Source organism: Lepisosteus oculatus, chromosome 16, assembly GCF_040954835.1.
Source record: "Lepisosteus oculatus isolate fLepOcu1 chromosome 16, fLepOcu1.hap2, whole genome shotgun sequence".
Lineage (NCBI taxonomy): Eukaryota > Metazoa > Chordata > Actinopteri > Semionotiformes > Lepisosteidae > Lepisosteus > Lepisosteus oculatus.
In genome coordinates, this window is record NC_090711.1 from 5,506,680 (window position 1) to 5,531,890 (window position 25,211).

Here is a 25,211-nt window from a genome sequence, read left to right on the forward strand (position 1 = left end):
ACATCCTGAGAAATCACATGTACTTCTCAACTTGTTGAAACCAGGTGTTCGAGGAGTTTGACTCTTAACTGTGATAATGATGATGATGATGATTAAAATTATTAAGTGTATTATTATTATTGTTGTTGTTCATAATAATGATGACATTTTTTTTTGAAAACGTTGCCGCTTTTGTCTGTACCAAACGCAGTGTTCAGTTCACAATCAGGCTGTTAGACTTATTATGTGCATTCCCAAGGTCTGTATTGTGCTGTCTAGTACAAATAATGACAATACGATATTTCATTAACCTGTCAGTCAGATCAGGGTTGTCAGTGGGTTGTTCTTGCTACCCAGCATGCTGTTAGAAGTGTGTGTGTCCATGTTGCCTCATTTCCTGTGTTTGAGACTCAGTCGAGAGAGAGAAGAGAGAGACAGAGGGGGAGGCTGGTTCCTGATACCGAGACACGGAAAGGCAGAGGCAGGGGAGGGCGAGAGAAAAGAAAAGAGAGGAAGACAGATAACAGGGGAATTACATACATACAGGCAAACCTACAAACGCAGGGACAAGAAGCAGAGAAATAAAAAATACAGCCTCCCTCATTGTCACACCAAATTGGAGCCAAGCAACGACATATACCCCAGATCCATGGGTTAACAGGTAAGTCTCTCTTGGCTTGTGTAGTGATCCTCCTATTCATCATTAGTTTCGCTTTCTTCTATTGCTTTCAAGTGTTCATTGAATAATGTTTGGGCAATACAAATCTTAATTCACCTCCTCGTCAATCTGGACACCTTTACTTTTAATTCTGCGCTTCTACAATAGTGCGCATTTAAAAAAAACGGTACAGTATAGCCTAATGTATCCTGGTCATAAGTTAAGTGGCAGCATGAGTTTTGAGGACGCTTCGGTTTATACAATAATATATCCTGTATGGAATCATAAGATTGTTTTGACAGCTGTTTTGTTGCGCTGTATTCATGACATAGTGAAGAAACTGCCTACCTACTCACAGCCTAGCAAAGAAGTAGAAAGAACAGCACATCGCCTATTCTCTTTGCTTTTCTTCCACTTTTCTTAGAAAACATTGCCAAATGCACAAAAATAGGAAATGAATACGATTGCCCGTCTGGAGCTCGATTCTTTGGTACAGCTTGAAGGTGTATATATTCCGTTTAACCAGAGATCTGCTTGTCGCTAAGCTGGTGTAGGCAAGGGATTTGAATTGGTCTCACCCGACGCCCTCGCGTCTCGTCCGAGTTTTCTTTTAAACCCTTAAAATACAGCCTTATAATACAAGATTAAACCCCGTAACGCACTTGTTTGCCTGCTGAAACAGCCGTTCGCGATCAGGCAAAAGTGTTGGTAGCCGTCGCTTGGGGTTGGTGATATTTAAAATTAAAAAGCTCCAAGACTGGTCAGGGCTTAACCCCCCCTCCCTCCCTCGTCTAACCTCCAAAAGGGGAATTTCTCCAGCTGGAAATTTCTGCTGCGTCAACACCCTACCCTAGTATACCAGACAAGGGAAGGGGATTTTTTCTGCTTTTTTTGTTATTATAAGTGTTGTTATATCGCCTCGCATCAAGCGATTCTTCACTCAGCACTTCCAGGGACTTTTAAAGAAGTAGCGTCGGAAGTATTACAGGAGGATATTATAACTAAGGCAGATTGTGATTCGAGGCTGTTTTTTTTTGCTTTGGCTTTTTTGGGTTATTATGTAGCTTCTCTGTCCCCTCAAACTGGTCAGCTCCGTTTGCCTCCATTTTATATTCAGTACAGTATAAATGAAAAGAGGGGAGCAGACCCTCTTATTTCAAATACTGGCAATGCACTCGTCAGAAAGAACGCAACACGGTCGCGAGTCTGATACTTTAATTGATAGAACTGATGAACTATGTTGCACGTTATGGTCTTAGCATGGTTTTGTATTGACATGTCATGAAACCTGAATGAAAGAGTAAAACGGTAAGAGAGACTGGTTACCCTGTCCTGAATGTACGTGTTTAGAAAATCAAGGCATTTGTAATGAACTTTCCTTGAAAGTGTGTTTCTTACAGTTTCTGAAGGATAGAGACCTCTTTAGAGGTTATCCACTAAGTCGACTTCTGGAGAGTAGGGAGATTCTGAAGAATTGTACGTGAAACAAGATTCGTTGTCAGCCAGAGAATCACATTCATGGCACTAGTGAGCTCTTATTAATAATACATAATTATTAATTAAGAAATGTATAAAAGGCTAGATGTCTAAAATTTTTATTTTTTAGACAATTCTTCATCAACCTTTTTTTAAAATATACTGTTTACATTGCCCTTGAGTTGATGATGCTTAAGGTTAACGGGGGTCAAAAAAAGAACCAACTATGAAATGCATTAAAAGAGAAAACTTTTTAGAGCAGTTTAATTGCAAAAACTTCAGGTTAAAGCCTTGTGTCATGGGAATATCGCTCATTAGAAAATAAATATTCATTCCAAAATGTGTAGTAGTTTTTTAATACTCCTTTTGCAATTTCTTCAAACTGTTTTACCAGTGTCTGTCCATTTTGTAAAACCAGTATGTTTAAAGGTTTTCCTTCTCCATCTATGTGGTAAATATTACTATATATTATGCCAGTATTAAATCCTTTTCTTACAGTGGGATAATCTATATACCTGTATGATGATGTGGAGAAACAAAACAAGTGTGAATAATTTGAGGATGTCCATTTGTTCTCGCCATCATATTTAACTCCATGTGGTATAGACATCATGTGCTGAAATATCTTACTTGTGTGTTGGCTTATGTGCCCTTTAGTCCTCAGCATGATGTCAAAAGATATTTGAATACGGCTGTACACAGAAACAAAGCAAAAAGATTAGTTTAGACTTAATAATGATTGGCAATAATAAGATGCATACATATGCAGTCTAGGGACTTCATCTGTCAGGTTTCCTTTTAGGATGTGGCAGTAGAAAGATAAATCTCCCATTTCTGAAGTCTTTGGTTTTCTCTGAAATGCTGAGAACTTGGGGAAATTTCTTTTAAAACTGAAACTCTGAAGGGGGGAAAAAAATCTGCTGTGTTGCTTGGTTGTGCTGCGTTTTAAAAAATCACAAATACTCCAGGGCTGCTATCTTATTGCTTCACAATCTTTTCAGACTAGCAGCCTGATGTTTTGCCTTTTTTGTTGGCAGACTTCTCCACTGTATGTTTCTTAATTTGAGACATTCTCCATTTCCAAGCGATTAGTATGTCCCCATGGCTGTCTCCATCTGTACCCCTAAGGCAGTTTGTTGTTGTATCAAGCTGGTCTGCAAAGCCTCACAGTTAGACAGGTAATGATCACGTTTGGGCCCACCAAATGAACAGGCAGTGGATTTTTGCTAACTTTTATCCTGAAAAGTAGCAGTTAAATGTTCCACTATGTAGCAAACTGTTTTTATCCCACTGGCTTCTATGTGTTCAGCTTCCTGATCCTTTCCTGAAATGTTCTTGTGGTTGAAATAGATGAAAAGAGAAGGAATTTGATTCTTTTAAAATATCCTAGTCTTTGTTGGCCAAACTGCAGAGCCTACCCAACTCATGTTGTGATAGGAGGTATCTCCACTGGACAGGAATAATCATGTATTTTGGACTGGAGATGTTATGAAAGCTTAATGGTCTCCACACAGATAGTATTACATGGGCTCATGCTTTTTATTTGGAAATTCTGATATGCCAGAAAATCAGTAAGCCTTTACATTGAATGGTATTACTGTGATTATATGTTATTGAGAATGAGGAAAAAATGCAAGAATGTACACATGACATAACTTTTAAAGAACTATAGGATTTCTAAACCTTAGCAACATTAAAAGAGAAGGTCCTATCATTATTCACCATCGTTTTGCAAGGGCATTGTTACTACATGATGTTTTTCTCTGGGTTTTTTGGTAACTGTGCTGTATGCTATTAAAATAAATTGGACTGTGTTGTTGTATAAAGTATGTATATCTTGTACAGACTGACACTCAAGGGGTTACCTGCAAAATTAGTCAAAAAAGTGTGTATCTGGTCACAGATTGTGGAGGTGTGCTATGCGTAGTTCTGGACTCGTAACTAGAAGATTGTGAATTCAAATCCCAGATGAGACACTGCTGTTGCACCCTTGAGCAAGGTACTTATCTCTCAAATTGCTTTAGTTAAATACCCAGCTGTGTAAATGGGTGCAAATGTAAGTTGCTTTGTATGAAGACATCAGCCGATTTAGTTGGTAAATAAGGCTACCGTTGCTATTATGAAGGAGTTTCACATGCAGGTGGACCTTCTGAGCAGGTGTTGTTTTGTTTTGTCAACAGTATAGGAAGAGTTGGGCTTTTACTGTGGGAAGGGTTTTCAAGAATATCCAATATATTGTTTGGAGAGTCTACTATTCACTGAGGACATGGCAGTAGAAGAAATCCGTTTAAGACCCACTTACATATACATTAGAATTTCCATTTAGAAAGGCAGGATAGGAGCCACAGTAGAGGGTTAAATAGAATTTGTTGGCTAATGTTTATTGAGGGTGGTTGTGGTTGTTAATCAGAACATTCACACGAAACGAAGGGTTTGGGGGAGGTAGTTGTGGAGGAGGGGGGTGCTGGCTGACACGACTCACTGTATGTGGGTGGAGTTTTTTTTGTGCAATCATGGTTTAAGTCTGGAGTGCTTTGGTTTAGTTGTGCAGTAACAGGTTGGAAATGTTGGTTAGCTGTTTTAGGAATGCAGACCAGTGTTGGTTTTTTATTTAGTATCCCTGTTTTTGAATGGAATGTTAAATGGATACTATTTAAAAAAAAAAAAAAAAACACCTTACTTTTAGGTTAGCATTGTTTCTGTATTGAATCCCCAAAAGAGTGAATTAATTAACTTGTACACCTGTCTGGTTACTTTCCTACATCGATTAAATGATGCCTTTTACGTAAGGTAATATTTTAACAATTTCTTAACTGTTTTTTTATGATTGTTTTTATGTCCTAAATAAGTAATTCTGTAATTTCCCAAACAATTGTTTTAGAAAGAGGCATAAAAGCCAGAAATGAACTCTCTTTGTTGAGAGAAAATAATACTATTAGGATATTCTAACATGGTTCAATTACTGATTAAACTCAGCAATATGCTTATAGAAAGAAATGTAATGATTTGGTAGTCATTTTCTGACTGAATGGAAAGCTTTTTATCTGAAGGACAAACAATGAGTTCTTATAAAATGTAGAAAAATATATCTCATAAGTTCTTATTGCACATTCCATTGTCTTTCCAGTAACCTTTTAATGAGATGCTATACTTAACTTTTACTGATAAATTAGCATGTTTTCTAGCAAATGATGGTAGTTAGCGATTTGGGGAAAAAAGCACTATGTATTATTTCCTTTAATTATCCCCATTTTAAAATAATTACCATAGGTTATTTTATATCTCTGGTTTGATTCTGGCCTTGGATGTTTGTTTGTTTGTATGGAGTTTGCATGTTCTGAACTTGATTGTTTAGGTACACCTGTTTCGAGAGATTCGATTTTCATTGGTTATTCTAAACTGCAACTTTCTACGTGACCCAGAGTGCCGTCTCATCCAGGGGGAAGAGCTGTTGTGCTGTTTTGTGCTGTTAGTTCCTCCTCACAAGCTGTACTTTAGGATAGATCCTAGCTTGCTGTGACCCTCACCAGGACATGTGGTTTTCTGATGATGGATGGTTATTTTAGGTTATGAACTAATTTGCTTTTTTTTAGAGGTTTTTTTTTATCGTTTCAGGCCTTTTTATGTATATTTTCCACCATCATAAATAAAAACCCAATTCTCCACTTGTCACACTTCTTTGTGTTAAGAAGCTCAGTACAGGTGCACTACAGCCCTTAGGGGAAAAAACAACAGCTGTGATCCTCTGCAAGTGTAAGGCATTAGTAGTTAGATTATCTGATCTTTAGATTAAGTAGATCACAATCTCTTTATTGCTAAATGATTTATTAATTTTTATAATATGACCCAACCTTAAACTCAGATGTTATTTGCAATTAGACTGAAAATACATCTTTGATTACAACCTTATAGTGGCCTTCTTTTGAAAGAAGAAGTTTTAAGCAACACTTGAGTATATGCGTACTGTACTTTGAATAAGCCCTCTTACTGACAGTTCGTTTTCCTTTGAATGGAAGTAAAATGAAGTATAGAAACAGTACTCCCACTTAGAACAGTGCACAGCCATTTCAGCCAGTGCCTACTCTACTACCATTTTAATTAATCAGTAGGTGTTAAAGTTGCAGTCGCCCCCTTAAATATCATATCTTAAAGAGGGCTCTTGCTTTCTCTGAGTGCAGCTTCAAAATATGATCTCAGTTTGCAGTCAACATTTTCTGCCAAACACATTTTTAATAGCTTGCTCTGTATCAGACGTGTGAATTAACTGCTCATTTTTGCAGAGGTCAGACACCTTCTAAGATGGCCTTCACATGTGATGTGACGTTTAAGAGGGATGGGGAAGCTGGTGCCTTTTGCCAGTGCAGACTTTATTTTGCACTGAAAAGAAACTCTTGAGCTAACAACCAATAAGTGATCGCTGGAACAGAGCAGAGGATCACCTTGCTCATCTGTCCTGTAACGGTGTTAAATAAAATGGGCAGCAGAAGCAGAGGCACTTTGGGAAATGATGGACAAAATGAGACATTTCCATTTCAAAGTGAGGCCTGATCTGAACGGAACTGCTGCCTTATTGAGGTCTTATCCTCAAACATGCAGTTTTATTAATGCTATCTTGAACATACAAAATGAACCCCTTACTGTGCTGGAAATCTTTTGTGGAATAATGTGTAGTAGGATTCATCTGTACCTGTGTCTTAACTTGCATGCCTTAAAGAAAATTGCCAAAGGCACCCAGACTTCCCAGATTTATTTGCAGAGTTAATACAATAATACAATGTATTATACGTTAATAATAATGTATAAAACAATACAATTGACCTCATCCCGCACAGTTTTAATCTCTTTTTTTTTTATTCAGTTTTCGGGAATGTTTATGGACAATTATTTGTGGAATATCCGCTGGACCACAGGGGAAGAGTATTCAAGGCTGTGAATGTGTTTCAGCCCTCAAAACCCTTTGCACCTGCAGAATTGCTTGCTGCCTCTTTGGCTTTTGGATTCAGGGTCTGTACAGTATGAGAGGCAGTACAAATTCCATAGAATTTGTACTGCCTCTCATACTGTACAGACCCTAGATTTGAAATCTTTTTTTTTACCCTTACAAAGCTTTTACCATTTTATGGGAAACGGCGTAACTCTTTTAGGAAACGAAGAGCAGTACCTGCAGTATATTCACAGTGAATCATTTAAGAGAGTCCAGTTTCTATCTCCTCAGGTTTAATTCACAGAACATCTGTGGGACATTTGAAGTACAGTAATTTACATCATAAGGTTACAGCTGCATTATTAAGTTTGGATATTGTATACGTTAGTATTATTTTGAAAGCTGTGCCTTATACTTCAGACCCCATAATCTAGTGTCTAGAGCACTGCTTTAAGTGAATTTAGAAGTACTACATTCTGTAAGCCAACCATGTTAAATGTGATGCTCTAATTGTATGTATTCCAATCCTTCATCTACTAACATTGCACTGTGCGCTGTAACTGAGTTTAATTAGGAAACGGATAACCAAAATCATCATAAATCTCTTTGAGAGATGCTTGTACATTTCTGCGTAAACCAGTGTAGTACAAAAGATAACGTTTATTTTTCAGTTCATCTGCATTACATTGTACATCGTCAAATAATTTTTAAAGAGTTTAATGGAAGAGTGGGATGCTTTGGAGGAGAGCCCAGAAAAACATGGTTTTGAAAAAATAAAAATATGAAATTCTGATAACTGTGTCATTAGTAAAGTATGTCTCAAAAGAATTAGATTAATTGACTAAATGAGGCATTGCAAAGGTCTTCAGGTGTTTATTTTTCTGTTAGTACTGTATATATACCTAAAATTTTCTTTCTGTGTTTTGCTCCAAGTTGACCTACCTCATTGTAGATAGCAGCAATATACAAAACCTTTTATTGATTATTTGCTTACTGCTTTATTCTGGTGGACTTGATAAATACAGTTACACAATACTTAATTCCGAATTGCTTGAACTGCAGCAGCATGTAGTAATGCCAGGACCTTAGCACTATTTTCACCATAACTGCTGTATCACATTGTGAGTGTCTTTGCATATGTACAACAGTTAATTTAGTCCCCACCTACCCAGGCTGGTTTGTACGTGCCTGGTGCCTCCCCAATAGAGGAATAGAAGGAAAAAGTGGGGCATGTGCTCCCTATGGTTTTCCATGCTCCCTTTTAATTTTAAGTGTGATGGAATAAGAGCACCACTCCATTTGCTAAAATGTTCTTGCCCACCATTAGAGCACACTCCTGCAAAGCAAAAAGTTAACTTTATAAACTTTACCCAGGTTCCCCTCTCTGGGATATGTGCTCATGCATGAGCCAGGTTTCAGACATGGTTTCAGAAACGCAGGAGTAGGACCCCCTTGTAGTTTTTATATGGAGGGCAGATGATTCAAAGTACAACTTGTAAAACACGTTACTCAAATATTTCTGTTCTTCCATTTCAGCAGTTTTGGGCCCCCATGATGATGTGCTTCTCTACAGCTCAGCATATGCCTGTTTAAATGCTGGTTTATTTTAACACATACTTCTTTTCTGAGAATGTTGTTTTCCCTTGGGAGATGCAAGTGAAGGAAACAAAATATGTGTACACAGCAAGATTCTCATTGTTTTGTAATTTATTTAAAATAGCTTTGTTGGTTGTAAACAGATCCTCTTCCATCCGGACATAATTAAAAAAAAAAGTTTTTCTCTTATTCAGGTAAGATTCTTTTTACCAGTACATTTTGAAAAACAAAATGTTTGTCTTCCCTTTTATGAATTCTTAGTTTGTATTGTCTCACCTCTTATCAAGGTTTCACAATGCAAGTACCATTTTAACACTGATAAATATTAATCCTTGCTCAAAGCAAAGATGACTCCCTTTCTGAGTAAATACTCATTCTCAGGGATTTTTGTGGTTTCTTCTTCAAAGGTTAAACAATAACAGAGAGCCTAAAGTACACAATACTGTCACTTATGAAACTGGAAATATAGCTTCATCATGATCATGTATTTAATCTTTAGCAAAGTATTTTTATGGTATAAAATAAAAATGATTAGTAGGCATTTCTGTTAGAAAGCAGATCTCCCTTGCAAAGCATTTTGTCTGTACTTGCATACAAATCAAGCCATTACAATGAACTTGCTAAAACGCAAAAAGCAGAATATTTGATGTTTGGTATCCAGTATTTTCGGTATATTTTTTATTAAGTAATAGTTGCTCTATCTTTCTTCATAGCTCAGTAGAGCTATCAAGTAAGACCAAAACCTGCTAATTTCTTTTCACTTTAGCGCATTATTGTACACAGGGTGTTAATATTGTGTGTTGTCATGTAGCCGTTTCAGAATTGTTAGAATAAACTGTATTAAATTAGACTTCTGAATCGGTCACTTGCAGTTGCAATGCATGTCTTCATCGTAAGTTGGCTGCAAATGTAAATTGTTGTTTAACCATTTTATATTTGCATCGCCGAAGAAAAGCCGTATCTTCATAGCGTTCTTTTGTACTGCATGGTCAAAAATGCATAGCTCCAGCATCGTGTGGGTCAGGTCTGGTGCTCTCGGTACTAGTGGCAGTAGTGGTAGTAGAGACTTGTTTCTGCCCCTTTCATTTAATTTAAAAAAATTGTAGATGTGTCTTAAGTATATAAGATTGTCTAATATTACAACACTTTTACTGTTTGGGTCTCATGTTCTTGGTAAGCAAGATATTGTGTCTTTAGTTCTCTAGAGTGTTACTCGTTTCTCAAAATGAAGCTTTGAAGTGGCTTACTTTTCTGCAGGTACCGGTTAACAGCTCAGCACAAATTAGTTTTCTCTGAATGCAGTATTTATTGGCTTTAGAATAATAGATCTGAAAACGGATGGGTGTCCACAAGTCTCTTAAGCACGTCATCTCACTGAGAAATTAAAATGGGGGGCGGGAGGGGGGAGCTCTAGAAAGAATTATTGGAAAACAAATTAATTTGCATAAGATTAATATTCCACTGAGAGCTTATTTTTTTAAATAGTAAATAAAAACACAGCTAGAAACATTTTACTCTTCATTGTTTGGCATTGTTGGTTGAGTAGTTTGTTTATCTTGAGTAAAGGTGTAGGCTTGGTGAGCTTTAATGTGAGGTGTTATGTTATTCAGCTTGTTACATAATAAACTAGGCTCCACTTAAGGAAACAAATAATACATATTTACAATTCTTTTTAACAATGCTAAATAAAAGCCCAGTGGAAGGTTATAACTGAAGGTCATCAGTGTTAAAACCTGGTGAAGGTCATAATGAGTGGTGATGATTTTTTGGCCATTTCTGCAACCATTATTCAGAGACTGATTGTAGAGCTTTAATTTTCAACTGTGTAAGTGAATATTATAAAGTTGCAGTATTGTGTTGTGACTGGATAATTGGTTTGGCCCGTGTGTTTCATTTGCTTTTTCTTAATTCTGCTTGTATGGTCCAATTGTAAAAAGAAACTCCCAGTAGAATACCCCTTTTCCTCCTAGAACACAAAATGTTGTGGCAAACTCACTCTTCTAGAAAAGTGAGTGGAATAAATACATTCTCCCATCTATTCTTACTGGGCAGTATCATGTCCACTCGCACTGTAAGGTCACCAGCTGCACTGAAAACACCACAATTGGCAGATCTGTCAATCAGACCGTTGCCATAACAACAAGGTATGGAGGGAAATCAGTCCCACCTGAACATACTTAATACATGGTATTTAAGACCTGCCCCGGCGATACTGTGGCGCTTAGCCTCAGTGTGTTTTTCACCTGGTCTTGGTGTTGTTTCCATGATCTTCTTTGTTTCAACTTGTTTGAAGTTTGTTTTTTTGGACTCTCTTTTCTGGAATTCCCTCCGGCTTGTTACTTGTGCTTGCTCTGGCTTTCGAACTTTGCTTCCTATTTGGTTGTCTGGTTTTTGGACACTTTGGCTTTCAGTTTTATAGATTTGACCCTTTCAATTTGGACTGCATTTCACTGCTTGATCGCTTGGCTCTCCTGCCATTAGATCCCATATTCAAATTCAGAGCGCTGCACTTCTTTTAAATTATTTCTAGGACAGGTAGTCCTAGAAATAATTATTTTTGTGCTGGAAGGAGGGGGGATTGATAACTGTGTGAAAGTGGCAATGAAGGCTTGACTTTCAACAATGACATACTGTAGTTATTGATTTGATGTTGGAAATAATGGGCAAACAATTAGAGAAGTAAAGTGTTACTTAACTGGAGAATGAATAAGCTTTAAGTGAGGACAGGCAATTTGTAAGTTGTAAGAATAGTTTTCAAACAATGGTGTTGGCAATCTGTTAACCAGGACGTTTGTACTATAATGCAATGCGTAGATGCAGTGTGCAGAGAGGAACATCCCATTTATGGCTTTAAGGCTTTGTAGTATGATAGATTTGGAGTCTGAAAATTTTCACTTGTATCCCCTCTTCCACTCATCCATTTTCTAACCACTTAATCCAATACAGGGTCGTAGAGGAACCAGAGCCTTTCTCAACAAGCAGCAGGAGCAAGTCAGGATGCACTCTGGACAGGACAGGGCACACACAGAAACACACACTCACACCAGGGCCAGTTTTCCCAGAAATCAATGAACTCGCCAGTACGGCTTTAGACTGTGGGAAGAAACCAGAGCACCTGGAGGAAACCCACACAAACACGAGGAGAACAAGCTATGTGTAGATAGTACCCCAGGAACAAAACTGAATTCAGAGCCCCAGGTCTGCAAGTCGGCAATGCTAACCGCTGGATATTCTCCTGATATCCTACCAATTCCCAGGAAAATAAGTCCTTTATTAGCATAGAACTACAAAATTAAGTGTTTTATTCTAAATCAATGAAAAACAAAACACACTGGGATTTACTGGGATTAGTGAAATATTTATTTCATTTCTTACCTACAATAGTAATGGCATTCCACGCTGCTACGTATATTTTAACAAGTCCTCTTTGCTAAAAAATTGCTGTTTTGTTGTGACACCTCTTGCAGAGAAAGCACCAGGAAGGTGTTAAATTTGATTTGTGAGTGGCAGCAGTGCCGCAGGGAGTCATTTCTGTGCCATTTGGTGCTTTAAATGATGACTGTGTGTACTTAGCAAAGTGGGAGCAGAAAGAAGGTGTTGGAATTTGACTCCTACTTTAAATATTGAGCTGATTCTATGGCAAATGACTGACTCGGCTTCACAGTGTTCAGTAGATCCCCTTTCCTGTCTCACATGGCTGCTGTCATTTAGTCTCTTCATAGCTTTTTGAATATTAAAGCCACTTATCTGTTCACCCAGAGTGCAACTGGATAGATAGACTGGTGTCTCTGTGCCAGAAAGTTCCCTTCATGTTTGACTGTTGATCTAGAATGAAGGCCACCTTCTTCTGGGGGTGATGAATATTTTAAAATATTCCTGCCTCAGTGACTTCTGAGCCACAGCCTATTTGGTCAACTGAAAATCAAAGGCAGTGCTTTCCCAAAGACCTGGTGCTTCTCTTTTAATCCACCACCCCCTAAGAGATGTACAGATTTCAGTTCCTCAATTTATATGACCGATCGCCACCTTTTTTAACAGGGAATTCAAATTCAAAACAAACCTCCTATTGTTAGATGAAGTCGCAAGATGAAAAAGGTCAGGAAATTTTAACAAGGGTGTTGGGGAAATTTAAAAATTAAAAAGTAAAGCAAAACTGTGGTCTCCAAAAAGCACCATATTGTAAACAAATGGATTTATATTTCCCCCCATACTGCTAATCTGTATAGAACTGTTGGTGTTCATTGTTAATTGTTAACTTGAATATTGTTTATTTAAACCACCTATCAAGTTTGCAAGAACACTTGTAACTTGTAAACATGGATATGAGGTTAATATTCTGATGTAACAGAACAACATGCCACCTGTTTGTGTTTACCTGAAAAGCAAATTATCTTGATTAAAGAGAGTGCTTAATGGACCATGAATATATTACAAGTTGAAAGTAATGTTGTTGATTGATACATTTTTCTCTTTCTGGCCCTCTTTTAATAATGAGATGTTTCCGTATTTGCATTTCATGGCTTTTAATAGCTGAAGAATTTAGGCTAAGCCCTCCGTTGTCATTGTGAGCCACCTCGGAGAGATAATGGAGCTTGGGAAGAAAAGCTGTAAATAGCCTGTAACACTTGAGAATGGCACAAGGAAAGGCAGGTTGTAGTGAATAGGATTACATAAACTTTCCACGGGGGAAAAAAACAAATAGTTACAAACATTGCATCAACAGCAGATGTCTTCAGCTAAAAGAACACTCCATACAGTATTGTCTCATTGTGGTGCACATGACAGAAACAGAGACTAAAAAGTTCCTAATGATTTTTAAATTTGCAGCGGTGAAGCAGGCTTTATTTTATAATTACAGCAACACTGAACTCATCAAAGGTTTTTAAAGACATTTTGGTGCTTGTTTTTGCCGAAATGTCTTTTTTATACGGTAGTGGGACACAAGAACCAGTAAGAATGAATTCTCCATCAGTCAGGTGAGGTTCAGTCCTTCCCTAATGGTTAACAGCTTGGCCACTGGATCTTGTGCAAAAAAGAATAATGAACTCCACTGGATGTTTTTGTGAGGTTGTTTTGAAGTCTTGTTTCTTTTAAGTGTTTTATAGGTTGTTTTAAATCCGCAGTCAAAAGGTCTGAGTGCCCGTGTTTCAAATGTTTCAGGGTGACGTTAGTGACACTCTGATCAATGGTGACTGAAGGCAAGGTTAGAGGTTAAACTGTGATCAGCTCTGGTCTTGGCAAGCGTAATCTGTGGTGTGAGCACTCCTGTTTTTCAGAGCTCAGGCCCAGGATCGTTTGGTTAAAAATATCCCTAGAAAGAAAGGAAGTGACTTTAATTTTTCCTCACAGAAGGGCCATTGTTGTGCCCCACTTTTCTTTTTCTGATTGCCTGCCACCTTTCTCTGCCCATAGCTGCCAGTGTTGAGGGATTCAGGATTAACCCAAGGATAATGGCCTTGTTGCCCAGCTGAGTGGAAGTAAAGCTGTTTTTAAATTCTTGGATGCCTGGGAGTTACAATTGAAGCTGGCTGTCCCTAAGGGGGTTGATCCGCCCTGATAGTTGGATCAGTTCTATATCACCCCTATAGTCTGCATCAGGAGAAGCCCTGTTATCTCACCCATCACAAATCAGCCATACCTTATCACAAGAGACAAACAAGTAGGAGATGTGATTTCAGTGATTTTGGTTTTAGGTCAGTCAAATTGGATTTGGAGTTTGTGAGCGATACAAAGCTAAGGCAGTTCGGTTTACTTCTCTGTGCCCAGAATTGTGGATCAAAAAGGCACCATTCTTCTCCAAGGTTTTCCCCCTGATCACAATAAACAGTCTCGTGACATTTTGCTAAACATTTTCAATGTGTGGAAGTGAATGGTACAGAAAAATAAAAACAGTAGTTAAATTCAGAACATGTTTCCTCCGGTACTGTTTGTGGTGGTGGGGGTTGGTACTAAGCACCAGGTTCTTTTTGTTAAACTTTCAAATTGAGTATGGACTTTTTAGATTTGCTGAATGAAAGTACCGTAGTGATAATTTGTTTGGTGACCTCTACAGTGCTGAGGAAAGTTTTTGAACTTCTTAGGTTGTTCTTTCCTCGTATAATTTTAGACCTAAACTCAAATTAGACCTTCATGAAAGTCTCCATAAAAGATCCAGGTAACCTGATTAGATCTATAACACAAAAACTTAACATATTTAGATTGTTTAGCTAAAATGATCCAACAGAACATATCCTCATCTGAATAATCATGTGAACCCTTAGATGTAGTAACTGGTGGCACCTCCTTGAGCAGCAGTGTTTCCTGTAACTGTTTATCAGTCTCTCACATCAGCTTTTATGAATTCTGGCCCATTGTTCCTAACAGAACTCCCTTAAGTCAGGGACATTTCAGGGTTCCATTGCATGAACAGCTCACTTCTCGTCCTGCCATAACATTTTAACGGGGTTTATGTCCAGACGATCCGAAATAAAATATTTCTTCAAACATTCTATAGTAGACCTGCTTGTATGTTTAAGATTGTCTTGATACATGACCTACTTTCGGCTCAGCGTCAGCTGATGAATGGATGGCGTGACATGCTACTCCAGAATTTGCTGATACAACGCTGAATTTGTGGTTCCATCAAAGATGACGAGCCATCCGGGTCCGGAGGCAACATAGCAGCCCCAACCATGATACCCCCACAACCATGATCAATGGTCAGAATGAGATTGTTTTTTTGGAAGGCAGTGTTTGGGTTTTGACCACACTAAACATTTCTCATTGTGGCCAGAACATTCAACTTTTGACTTTTGACTGTCTGTAAAACATTTTTCCAGTAGTCTTGCGGTTTATTTGGATGCTCTTTGGTGAACAGGTGGTAATTTTCTTTTTATAGAGCAGAGTTTCTTCCTGTATCCTCTCCTGAAATCCATTGCAATTCAGTCTTCTCTTGATGGTTGAGGCATGAGCCCTGAAATGAGGTGCAGCGAGAGAAGCCTGAAGATCGTGAATGATTTTCTCGGTGGCTCTTGGAGAGTTTTTGTCAGGACAGTCAGTCCTGGGTAGAGTTGCTGTGGTCTTGAATATTTTCCATTTGTTGACTTTCTGTCTACAATTGGATGGATGTAGCCCACTATTTTCAGAAAGGATTTTGTAACTCTCTCCAAACTAATGAGTATCAACTATTCTTTTTCTGAGGTCCTATGAAGTCTCTCTTGATTGAGTGATGACATGTTTCCACAAACTCAGTCCTTGTTTAGTTGTTATCCCCTTAATTTTGCTAAGTACACTAGAGGTTTAGTTATTTCACATGCACTGATTCTTATGAGTTTTTCCATCTTGATTCCACTGCATCCTAGAAAACATTGAATTGGTATTTTTTGGGGTTATTAAGAAAGACAGGTTTTCATTAAACAAGAGAATCATATTAATTAAATTTGGGGTTTGCAAACTTTTTTCTCATCACTGTAAGTTTCGTTGCCTTTCTAATGCTATATGTTCAGGTGTCTTCAGCAGTTTACAGAAGAGTTAGGATCATAAAGGACTACTGAGGCTAAGTGGAGGACCCTTGGCTCTCAGAGAAATAAGAATGCACAACTGGAGGGTTCAGTAGAGTCCATCTAGGCAGTTTGGTTTTTAGTAGCTATTTGATCCAATGATCTTTTCTTTTTTTTAAAAGAAAATCAGGGTATTGGCTTCAACAACAAGGCTGTTCCGAACTCCCACAACCCTATGAACATTAGGGGATTTCTAGCTTGCAAAACTTCAGCATTTCTACTTTTACTTGCTGGGAAAATCATTTGGTATATATCCTTTATAGTTTGATGGCAGATAGGCTTTTTTCTAATGTTTCTCTTAAAAACCATAAAGTAAGTTTCTCTAAGAGTCAACAGTGGTGAATTCCTCCCAACACACAGACTTTTTATAATATGAAAGTATTGTTCTATAGGTTTGTTTTTAACAAGTTTAGTTACAGTAATTTTAGTTTGTGCTTTAAATTAGCTGAGTGCTATAATGTAAAAAAATAGTGTTTTATGCTAATTTTTATTTGCAAAACTTTTCCATTTGTATCTTATAAACTTGATTTCGTACTGCTGTGCACTTCTAAAGAACCCAGAAACTCAGGTTAGGGTAAGATTAAGATCAGATGGTCATCTGTTTCTGTAATGTAGGGGATTCCTTTCATAAAAGATAGAGCTGCACAATTGTCTACATTGTCTCCTCAGAGCAGTCAGAACACTGTTTTGTGTGAATTTCTTTATAATTCCTGGAGGTCAGAAATAAGCTCTTCTTGTGAAGGTTAAATTCACATAATATTGTCAGACATTTTTAAAAGCAAAATCTGATGTTTTCTGCGCCACTTTTCTGAGCATTTGTTCTCTCACACAAATGCGATAAGGAATATTTTGTTCTGTAACAGTATTATAGAGTGTTGCTGAGGGGGGGAAAAAACTGCAATATTCTGAAAGGGCTGGAACACTGACAAATGAGGTTAACCAGAACAATTTTGAATTCATTACATGTCATAGTGGTTCTTTTCCCTATGTTGTCTTTAAAGAAAGGTGTGTTTGTCTAAGTAGACATCCGAGATGCACTGGATTTATTTGATCTTACAAGCCATCAGGTTCAGAATAACTTTTATAAACATGACCTGAAGTGTGCCAGCCTTACGGCAAATGCGGCTGTCACATCTCCGATCTGGAGCTGTCAGGTTATATTACCCCCAATGTAACCTGACAGTCCTGCGGTTTAAAAACAAATCGGTCCTTCGCTTTAGTAACACTTCGCGTCTTGATGATTTAGTTTAGCGGAGATGGTATCTTTGCTAATACACTCCTTAATCCACTTACTGCTTTTGATAATGTTGCTTTAACTGATGCAAATATTAGAGTTGTTTTTTTCTCTCTCTTTCTGTATCAACAATTTCTGGCTTTTGTTTCTTGCACGTCTGTAGGATTTTTCCTCAGATAGCCATTTGGATCGATCCTTCTGCCGTTCTTAATGGTCCTTGCACAAACGGGGCCCACCGGGTTCGGGGATGAAATAAAAAGTTAGATGACTTTTCCTCTTACAACTACATTTAATTGTTCTCCTTAACAAGTTCTTCTTCAAACTGAACGGTAAAGGTTTTAGATTTTTAAAAGATGTGAAGGGCTGTTGCCTCATAAATCAAATCATTCCCGTTAAAGGTGCTGCAAGGAGATTTTAGAGTTTAAAATAGAAACAAAATACACTTGGTTCTTAGAGAGGCATATTTTGAAGAATCAGTGAAGAATTTTAGTTTTGTTTGACTTTCTTTGTCTAAAAATTGACTTATTACGTGTTATTACTGAGGTGTCCCACGCGGCTGTTTAAGTAAATTTGTTTGTGTTGCAGAATCATCAGGAGGAAAACCCACCAGATTGTCAAATGAATAACAGGAAGGAAGATATGGAGATCACGTCCCACTACCGACAGCTTCTTCGGGAGCTGAACGAGCAGCGGCAGCATGGAATTCTCTGTGATGTGTGCATCATCGTGGAGGGAAAGATCTTCAAGGCTCACAAGAACGTGCTGCTAGGGAGCAGCCGATACTTCAAGACCCTGTATTGTCAGGTGAAGAAGACCTCAGACCAGGCCACCATCACACACTTAGACATTGTGACTGCACAGGGCTTCAAAACCATCTTGGACTTCATGTATTCTGCCCACTTGGCCCTGACGAGCAAAAACGTCATTGAGGTGATGTCCGCAGCGAGCTACCTGCAGATGACGGATATCGTGCAGGCTTGTCACAATTTCATCAAGGCAGCCCTCGACATCAGCATCCGCTCTGAGCTGTCCGACGAGCTGGCGGACTTTGACATGAGCGCCCCCCCTGGTGGCAGCAGCAGCGCGGAGGCCTTGGCGTCCATGATGTCGGGCAGGAGTACCTCCCCGTGGCTGGCGCGGAAAACCAGCCCGGCGAACTCCTCCGGCGACTCGGCCATCGCGAGCTGCCACGAAGGGGGAAGCACGTACGGCAAGGAGGATCAGGAGCCCAAAAGCGACAGCCACGACGACATTTCCTCCCAGTCCTTGTGGTCCAGCGATTTCCGATCTGTACAGGTCAAAGAGGAGCAGGTTTCCCCCTCTAACTTCTGTAAAGACGGCGCTAATGTGGGCCAGAACGCTTTAGGAGAGCAGGCCAATGGTGACAGCTGGCAGCCCTCAGGGCGCAGGAAGAACCGGAAAAATAAGGACACTGTTCGGCACATCACACAACAGGTGGAGGATGACAGTAGGGCTGGCTCACCATTGCCATCCATTCTGTCTGCTTGGAACTACAACAACCAAGACATTTCAGGTAGGAAAGACCAATTCAATCAGAAAACCTCTTGGTACACTTTTCACTCTGGCGCAGGAGGCTTGGTTTTTTTAAGTGGGTTCAAACACACCAAGATTTTCTCAGAAAAACAGATGTTTAATGACGGTAATGGACTGTTACTCTTGAGTTCTACCTTAAGTTATAACTACTTTGTCTGTGGAGAGTAAGCCATAAAATGTCTAAAAAAAATCACTTTGCTGAAAAGTGCGACTAATTAAGCTTCTGCAACAGTGAAACTGGGAAAGGTTTAAAATATCCATTGGGGACTTTTTAATATTCCAGGGCTTGCTGTATGAAACTACAATTAGAAAGAAGCATGAAAGATTGAACTCAATCCAAATGTTTTTCTTGCACAGTCGCTGGAATATAGATTGTCATGTCCATTTTTTGGTCTGAGAGTGAACTGTTAATGACAGGTGTGTTTAATCTCCATGGATAGGCTGAAGGAAGAGGACAGTGATCTTGAAGGCAGATGCCTCCTATAATTACAAGCACTCAAATTCATTTGTCATCCAGAGAAAGAATCAGTAGAGCCTCAAAGACAGTTTCAAAGTTTGATTTGAGGAAGAACTTCCCTAGGACCATAATAGGACTAATAAAACCAAGTGCAGCACAGAGCTGTACCTGACTTCAAGAGGAAAAAAAAAAGTTGGGTTGTTTTTGCAATGCTTGTCAAGAGTGATTTCCGTGATGGTACTGGAGTGCTTGCAGTAGCATGGAATTTGAAAGCTGATAAAAGGTCTGACAACTTGTTTGTGAGTTTTGCAGCACCAATGGGTGGATCACAAAATTTGAAGCACTGAAAATCCCTTGGGTATTCTTAGCTGGTGAGGGAACGGGTTCTGAAATTGGCACAGGTACTTTATGAAAATGAGATAATTAAATTGACCTAGGTCAATGTAAAGATTAAAGTAACATTTTCATTCCGGTTTGGATGTGTCCCCTTGGGTGTTAAGGATGTCCTCGGAAGGATAGATTGAAAAGCATTTTATTTTAAAATTTACCTTTGTCTGACTCTTTCGTTACTACGTTTGTATTTCTGCAATGAGGCGAACCTCCCATCGACTCTCAAGTTTATTTGTATTGATGTAAGTAATACTTCAGCTTTTTTGGAAAACTATTTTTTTGCCACAAACATAGAAACATTAGTGCAGGATATTTTGAGATGGAAGTCATTTGAAGAATGAAGTTGTTTCCATGCAAATAAAGACTGATGCTGGATCATATCTTGACACAATATCTGATTAGTAGGCTTGTGAAGATAATAACTTTGGAACCACTTACCTAAATTTGATTAAAGGGTAAACGCCTAATTTCCAGGTTTGTCAGATCATGCTTTGTTTTTCTTATTTCTTAAATTATTTTCTGTTAGCTTTATAATTGTAGTGCAATGTCATTATGGAGACAACACCTGTGTAGTATTTTAAAATGATTAATCAGCATGTAGTGGATGAAAAGGAAAGCTGTCATGTGCAAAGTGATCAGCCAAAATGTGCATTTTGAGCATGTTGGATCCAACCTGTCCTTTGCTATAGGTTTTATTGTAAAACCAAACATTAAGCAGCATTTCCTGGGAGTCTATTAGTACACAGCTGATATTAAGTTTAAATATTAGATAGGCTTAATGTACGCTCTGAGGAATGCCTTCACACTTAATAAAGTCATTGATTTTTTATAATATAGAATTTTATAATATTAGAATACTCTAATATTTTTAGAATACTCAGACTGCATTTTCAGGGCACAGCTAATTGTTCACAATTCAGAAATGAACAGTTACTGAAGAAAATAGTGAAGCCAAGAAACTCATAATTGCATGTAATGGACCTAAAAACAACTAGGCATATACTGCTTGAATAATGCTGCAAAGTATTTTTGTCTGACCATCTGCGTTCCAGCTGGTTTAATATGGACAGTATATTGAAAAGATTAATAGGAGCTGATGGTCCAAAAATATAATTTTAATGTATGCATCATTTTCTTTCTGTGGACTGTTTTATTAGATTGAGCTGATTGGTTTATGGTATTTGTCTGATGGGATGAGATGTTATGATATTGTTTGGTCCTGAAGTTCTAGATATGCATGTGGTAATGCTATAGAATGTCTCATCATCTGAAGGCATAGGATGTGGAAAGCCTTTAAATTGAGTTTAAGGGTTATATTGCGTATTCAGGTGGTTGTCTTCCTGTGTATATTATACTGTAAATCATATTTTTTCTTAATTACAATCAAGATAATAACGTTCCAGTAAGATATACAACAGGAGAACCTTTCTTTAAGAATTACAAGTCAGTTCTTCTCTTCCTATTTCCAGTTTCTGTGTTAAGGTCACACTAGGATTATTCATCTGTTTTCTCATGATTTCCCTATTATTCCTTTTTAAAACATACAGCTTTATGTACTGCAAATGTCAATGAGATAGTGAAGGCCTGACATTGTGGTTTGTGTCCTATCTGGTTTTTTTTTTAAAGAAAATTGTTTGACAGATAACCCATTCTTTTGACAAAGTAACCTCTTATTTAGAGGTTTGACAAAGTAACCTCTTAGGATTTCAGTAGGTCACATCTGCTAGTTTGTGTGAAGCGCATCGCACTAAAACCTGGTAAACTGGGTTCATTTTCTTGATTGAGATAGTGCTGTAGCTAAATTGGCTGCTACGGTTTGTCTTTATTTTGGGGAGGGGAAACTGATCGTCAGATCACAAAAACCTCAAAGGAAATGGCAAAACTCTTCATACAGAATATGACCAAAGTCGAAGTGTTTTCCTCTTTTTCATTCACTGTTTAAATGTGTGGACGAGGTTTTAAAGAACAACAGTATTAAACATATGTTGTCGGCTTTGTTTTACAAAATTTTGTTCTACCCATTTTTTTCTGCAGTCTGAACGCAAGCCTGTTGCGCACATCAGCTGCCCAGGATGCTCTCCCTCATTTAACTAGTGTCGGGGGAAACCCACCAAACATTCTCTCTGGTTACAAGGGGGATTTTATTTTTCAACCAAGCACCACTGTGTTTCAACGTCTTTTTTTTTTTTTCCAAGATAAGAGTTTCACAAAATACCAGTCTTTATTTATCTGAGAAAATCATTATTTTCATGCCGGGTTTTTCCATCTCCTTAGTGCCTTGAATCACTTGTCCTTTGTTTTCAAGCTAGCAATAAAGTTGCTTGCGTTTCTCCAAAATTCCCATGTTTCTTATGTTGCTACTGGTGAATTCCTGTTTCTGCTAGTGGTTCTGTTACTCTTATTACTCTTGGACTACATGTAGTAATGGGAAGTAATTGCTTACCCTAAATGTATTCTTGAAATGCATTCATTTCAGAATTCACATTCTCTTTAATGTGATTCTTTGGCCCTGTGATGTATATGACCATCTGCCTTATTGGGTTTCTTTATCAGTTCTGCATTTAAACGAGCAATGAACATCATTCAGGGTTCTGTTATCGCAGCCACTTTTGGTTTAAAGTGTAGCTGCCTCATTATTCAGCCACTTGTACTTGGCAATTATGCTGTTTTGCATATTTTCATTAGTAAGAACATAAGAAAGATTACAAATGAGAGTAGACCATTCAACCCATCTAGTCCATTTGGTAGTTTGTAGCTAATTTATCCTAGTATCCCATTCAGCTGCTTCTTAAAGAAAGCCTGAAGTTCAGGTTCTTTGTAGGCCCATGTGGGATTTGAACCTGACACCTCGTACATCCTAAATGCGAATTATAATCCTAGAACAGTGAGCCACACAGTGTGTTCAGCCTGCTTGGTATAGTCTTCACTTAAACAGTTCTACAATGGTGACAATGGTGTTACAGCTGGAAAGATAACTTCAAGATGAGGTATGACTACCTCTTTTTAGTGACTTTTGACAAGGCACTACTTACATCAGACTGTCCGAAAATGATATCTGGGTTAACCTGGGGTGTCAGGCAGAGTAGTTTTTAAAACTGCAGCACCTTCCTGCTGAACCTTCTCTTTCCCTGAATAAAATCTCTGCTGTCTAAAGGTGAATACTTGAAATAATGAATATAAGCCCCCTTCAACCCCTTCCTTTTAATATTCTAGTTAAAAATCTCCCTGAAGTATTTGCACTTCATTAAACTTAAAATAGGTTTAATATTTAAAAAACCAAGAACACATTTCAACCCCAGCACCCCTTTCACCTCTTTCCGGTTTAATAATCCACTTTAATATTTCCTTGTTATACTCCCACTCCATTAAAACTGAAATAGATTTAATATTTAAAAACGGGGAATTAATTTTTAACCCCTTTCCACGGCCCATGTCACCCTCCCATCCATTTAGCATTCCAGCTGTGGCCGTCTTTGGCCCATCATTTGTTCCCTGTTAGTAGCCCTGCACACTTCACTGGGAGAGAAACAAGGGATTATTTTTGGACTGAGCGCATTTAACCTTGTGACCCCAGCAGCCCCTCTCTTTTTTTCATGAAGGGGCTGAATGGATTTTTGTTCTCTCTGAAGACATCATGTAGGATTGTGCTGCCTTTCCATTTCTGCAGGGCCCTTCTTCCTTGCCCAGTTGCTCTCCAGTGTATGATAATGGCAGCCTCTCCCAGGCTTTTCTAAAATTTGACATTTAAATGACAATGGCAAAAAAAAAAGTCGTCTTTATTTTTTTGCAGAATTAGTCTTCTGTGGCACCTAAACACTGTTTAACGAAAATTGCCACAAAGCTTTATTCTACTAATCAATAGTACTGTTTGCAATCTTTTTCCATATACAGTATATTTAAAAATTAAATTTCCCAACACCTAACATCGCTTTTGTCATCAGATGCTTGCTTTTAAAAATTGCTGGCAGGAAGGCCCCTCATTTGAGCTGCTGATGTCATTTTCCAAAACGTCAAAGACCATGTTACAAAATGAGCACAGAGCTTAATTAAGTGGGGAACTACAGATATGTTTGCAGATTAGAATCAGCCAGTGGTTATACCAGCATGAACCACTCTGGTGATTATTGATTTGTTATTTTAAGATTAGACCCAGAAAGCTGCGAGACAGGATGTCCTGTTGGCACAGAACTGAGCTGAACATTTACTCATGTTAAATGAAGACTCACATGATACAAGAGCCACTTGTTAAATTAAATACTGAAAAGCTCCCATGCATTAAAATTAGTCAGTTGTAACTGGTCTTTTATACAATTTCATGGCGTTTGCTCTGAAGACAAACATCTATGTTACTCAATATTAAAATGTCAGGACTTCATTCATTTTACCTAGATATTTTCCTACCTATTAACCAATCCAGAAGTCATCCAGTATTGTTCTGACCTTGTCTACAATTGGATATAATCCTCTTTTAAATTTACCAAGAAAAATGAGGAAAAAGCTCTACTTAAGTTAGGGTTTCTTACTTGATTGTTTTCAGTCAGGTTCATGATAAAGTGCATTCTGAACTTTCTTTGCTGAACCTTTTGTGGGATTAAGTTGTTTTTTTACACAGCTTGGTCTTTTATCAATTAGCAGAGGAATAGAAGCATAGGTGCAGATCGCTGCCACTTACGCAGGACTATCTTGAAATTTGTCAGAACCCTGTTATCTGCATGCTAAATAAAAAGTAGACTTGTAAGTCATGTGGCAGGATTTCACTTCCCGTACAATAGGTCCCCCGATGGTAGACTTTGCCTCCCAAGTATAGCAGAATGTCCCTCACTTTGCAGTAAGAATGTTGACTGCAGCATGATATAAATAAGATAGCTTTTCTATGCCAGTCCAACCAGTTTAAATAGGAGCCACAAGGAAGAGAGACAGTGTATTTAGATAAACGGCTGTGCTGACAGGATGTGAAGGCCTGTAGCCCTTGGGTGTGTCGCGTTTGCCTAGTCAGAAAATTGTGCTCCGTGGGAGGATTCCGGCTGTAGGGCAAATCTCTCTTCCTCTGACAAGTTCACCCACCCTTGCTCCTTTCTACCCCCCACCTCTCCCCCAAAAAAGATCCTGTTAAAGAAACAACAAACTTTGCCAAAGGAAGAAGGAAATGCTGGAGAAAACGTTGGATTAGTTTACTGTTAGCAAAGATCAAGGATGTCCTAAGAGCAGGAGGTTAAGGCTTGCTTGTACTCTTCTGTCTGCATTCAATTCACTGAATCGCACACTTTTGTGTTTTCTTTATGTCAATACTTTTTTGCATAGAAAGCAGAAACACATCTTTTCGCATCTTGACATTTGTCTTGTTATTCCCTTCTTGTGAATTTAGTGCTCAGTAATAGTGACGGAACTTCAGAAAAGAGCTCGGA

The 25,211-nt window shown here is 38.3% G+C and overlaps 1 protein-coding gene across 2 annotated transcripts in view; it reads left to right on the forward strand.

Annotated features, from left to right (window-relative positions):
* Positions 1 to 371: 371 nt before the first annotated feature.
* The window catches only part of zbtb46 (zinc finger and BTB domain containing 46), a 53,084-nt gene continuing 28,244 nt past the window's right edge, over positions 372 to 25,211 (forward strand). Inside the window, exons 1-2 of one of the 2 annotated variants that reach the window (XM_015364989.2) lie at positions 372 to 640; positions 17,991 to 18,939. In XM_015364989.2, coding sequence (XP_015220475.2) covers positions 18,024 to 18,939 — 916 coding nt within the window. In that variant the 5' untranslated portion in view covers positions 372 to 640; positions 17,991 to 18,023. The remainder of the gene's footprint in view (positions 641 to 17,990; positions 18,940 to 25,211) is intronic. The other variant, XM_015364990.2, reaches the window with a different exon arrangement.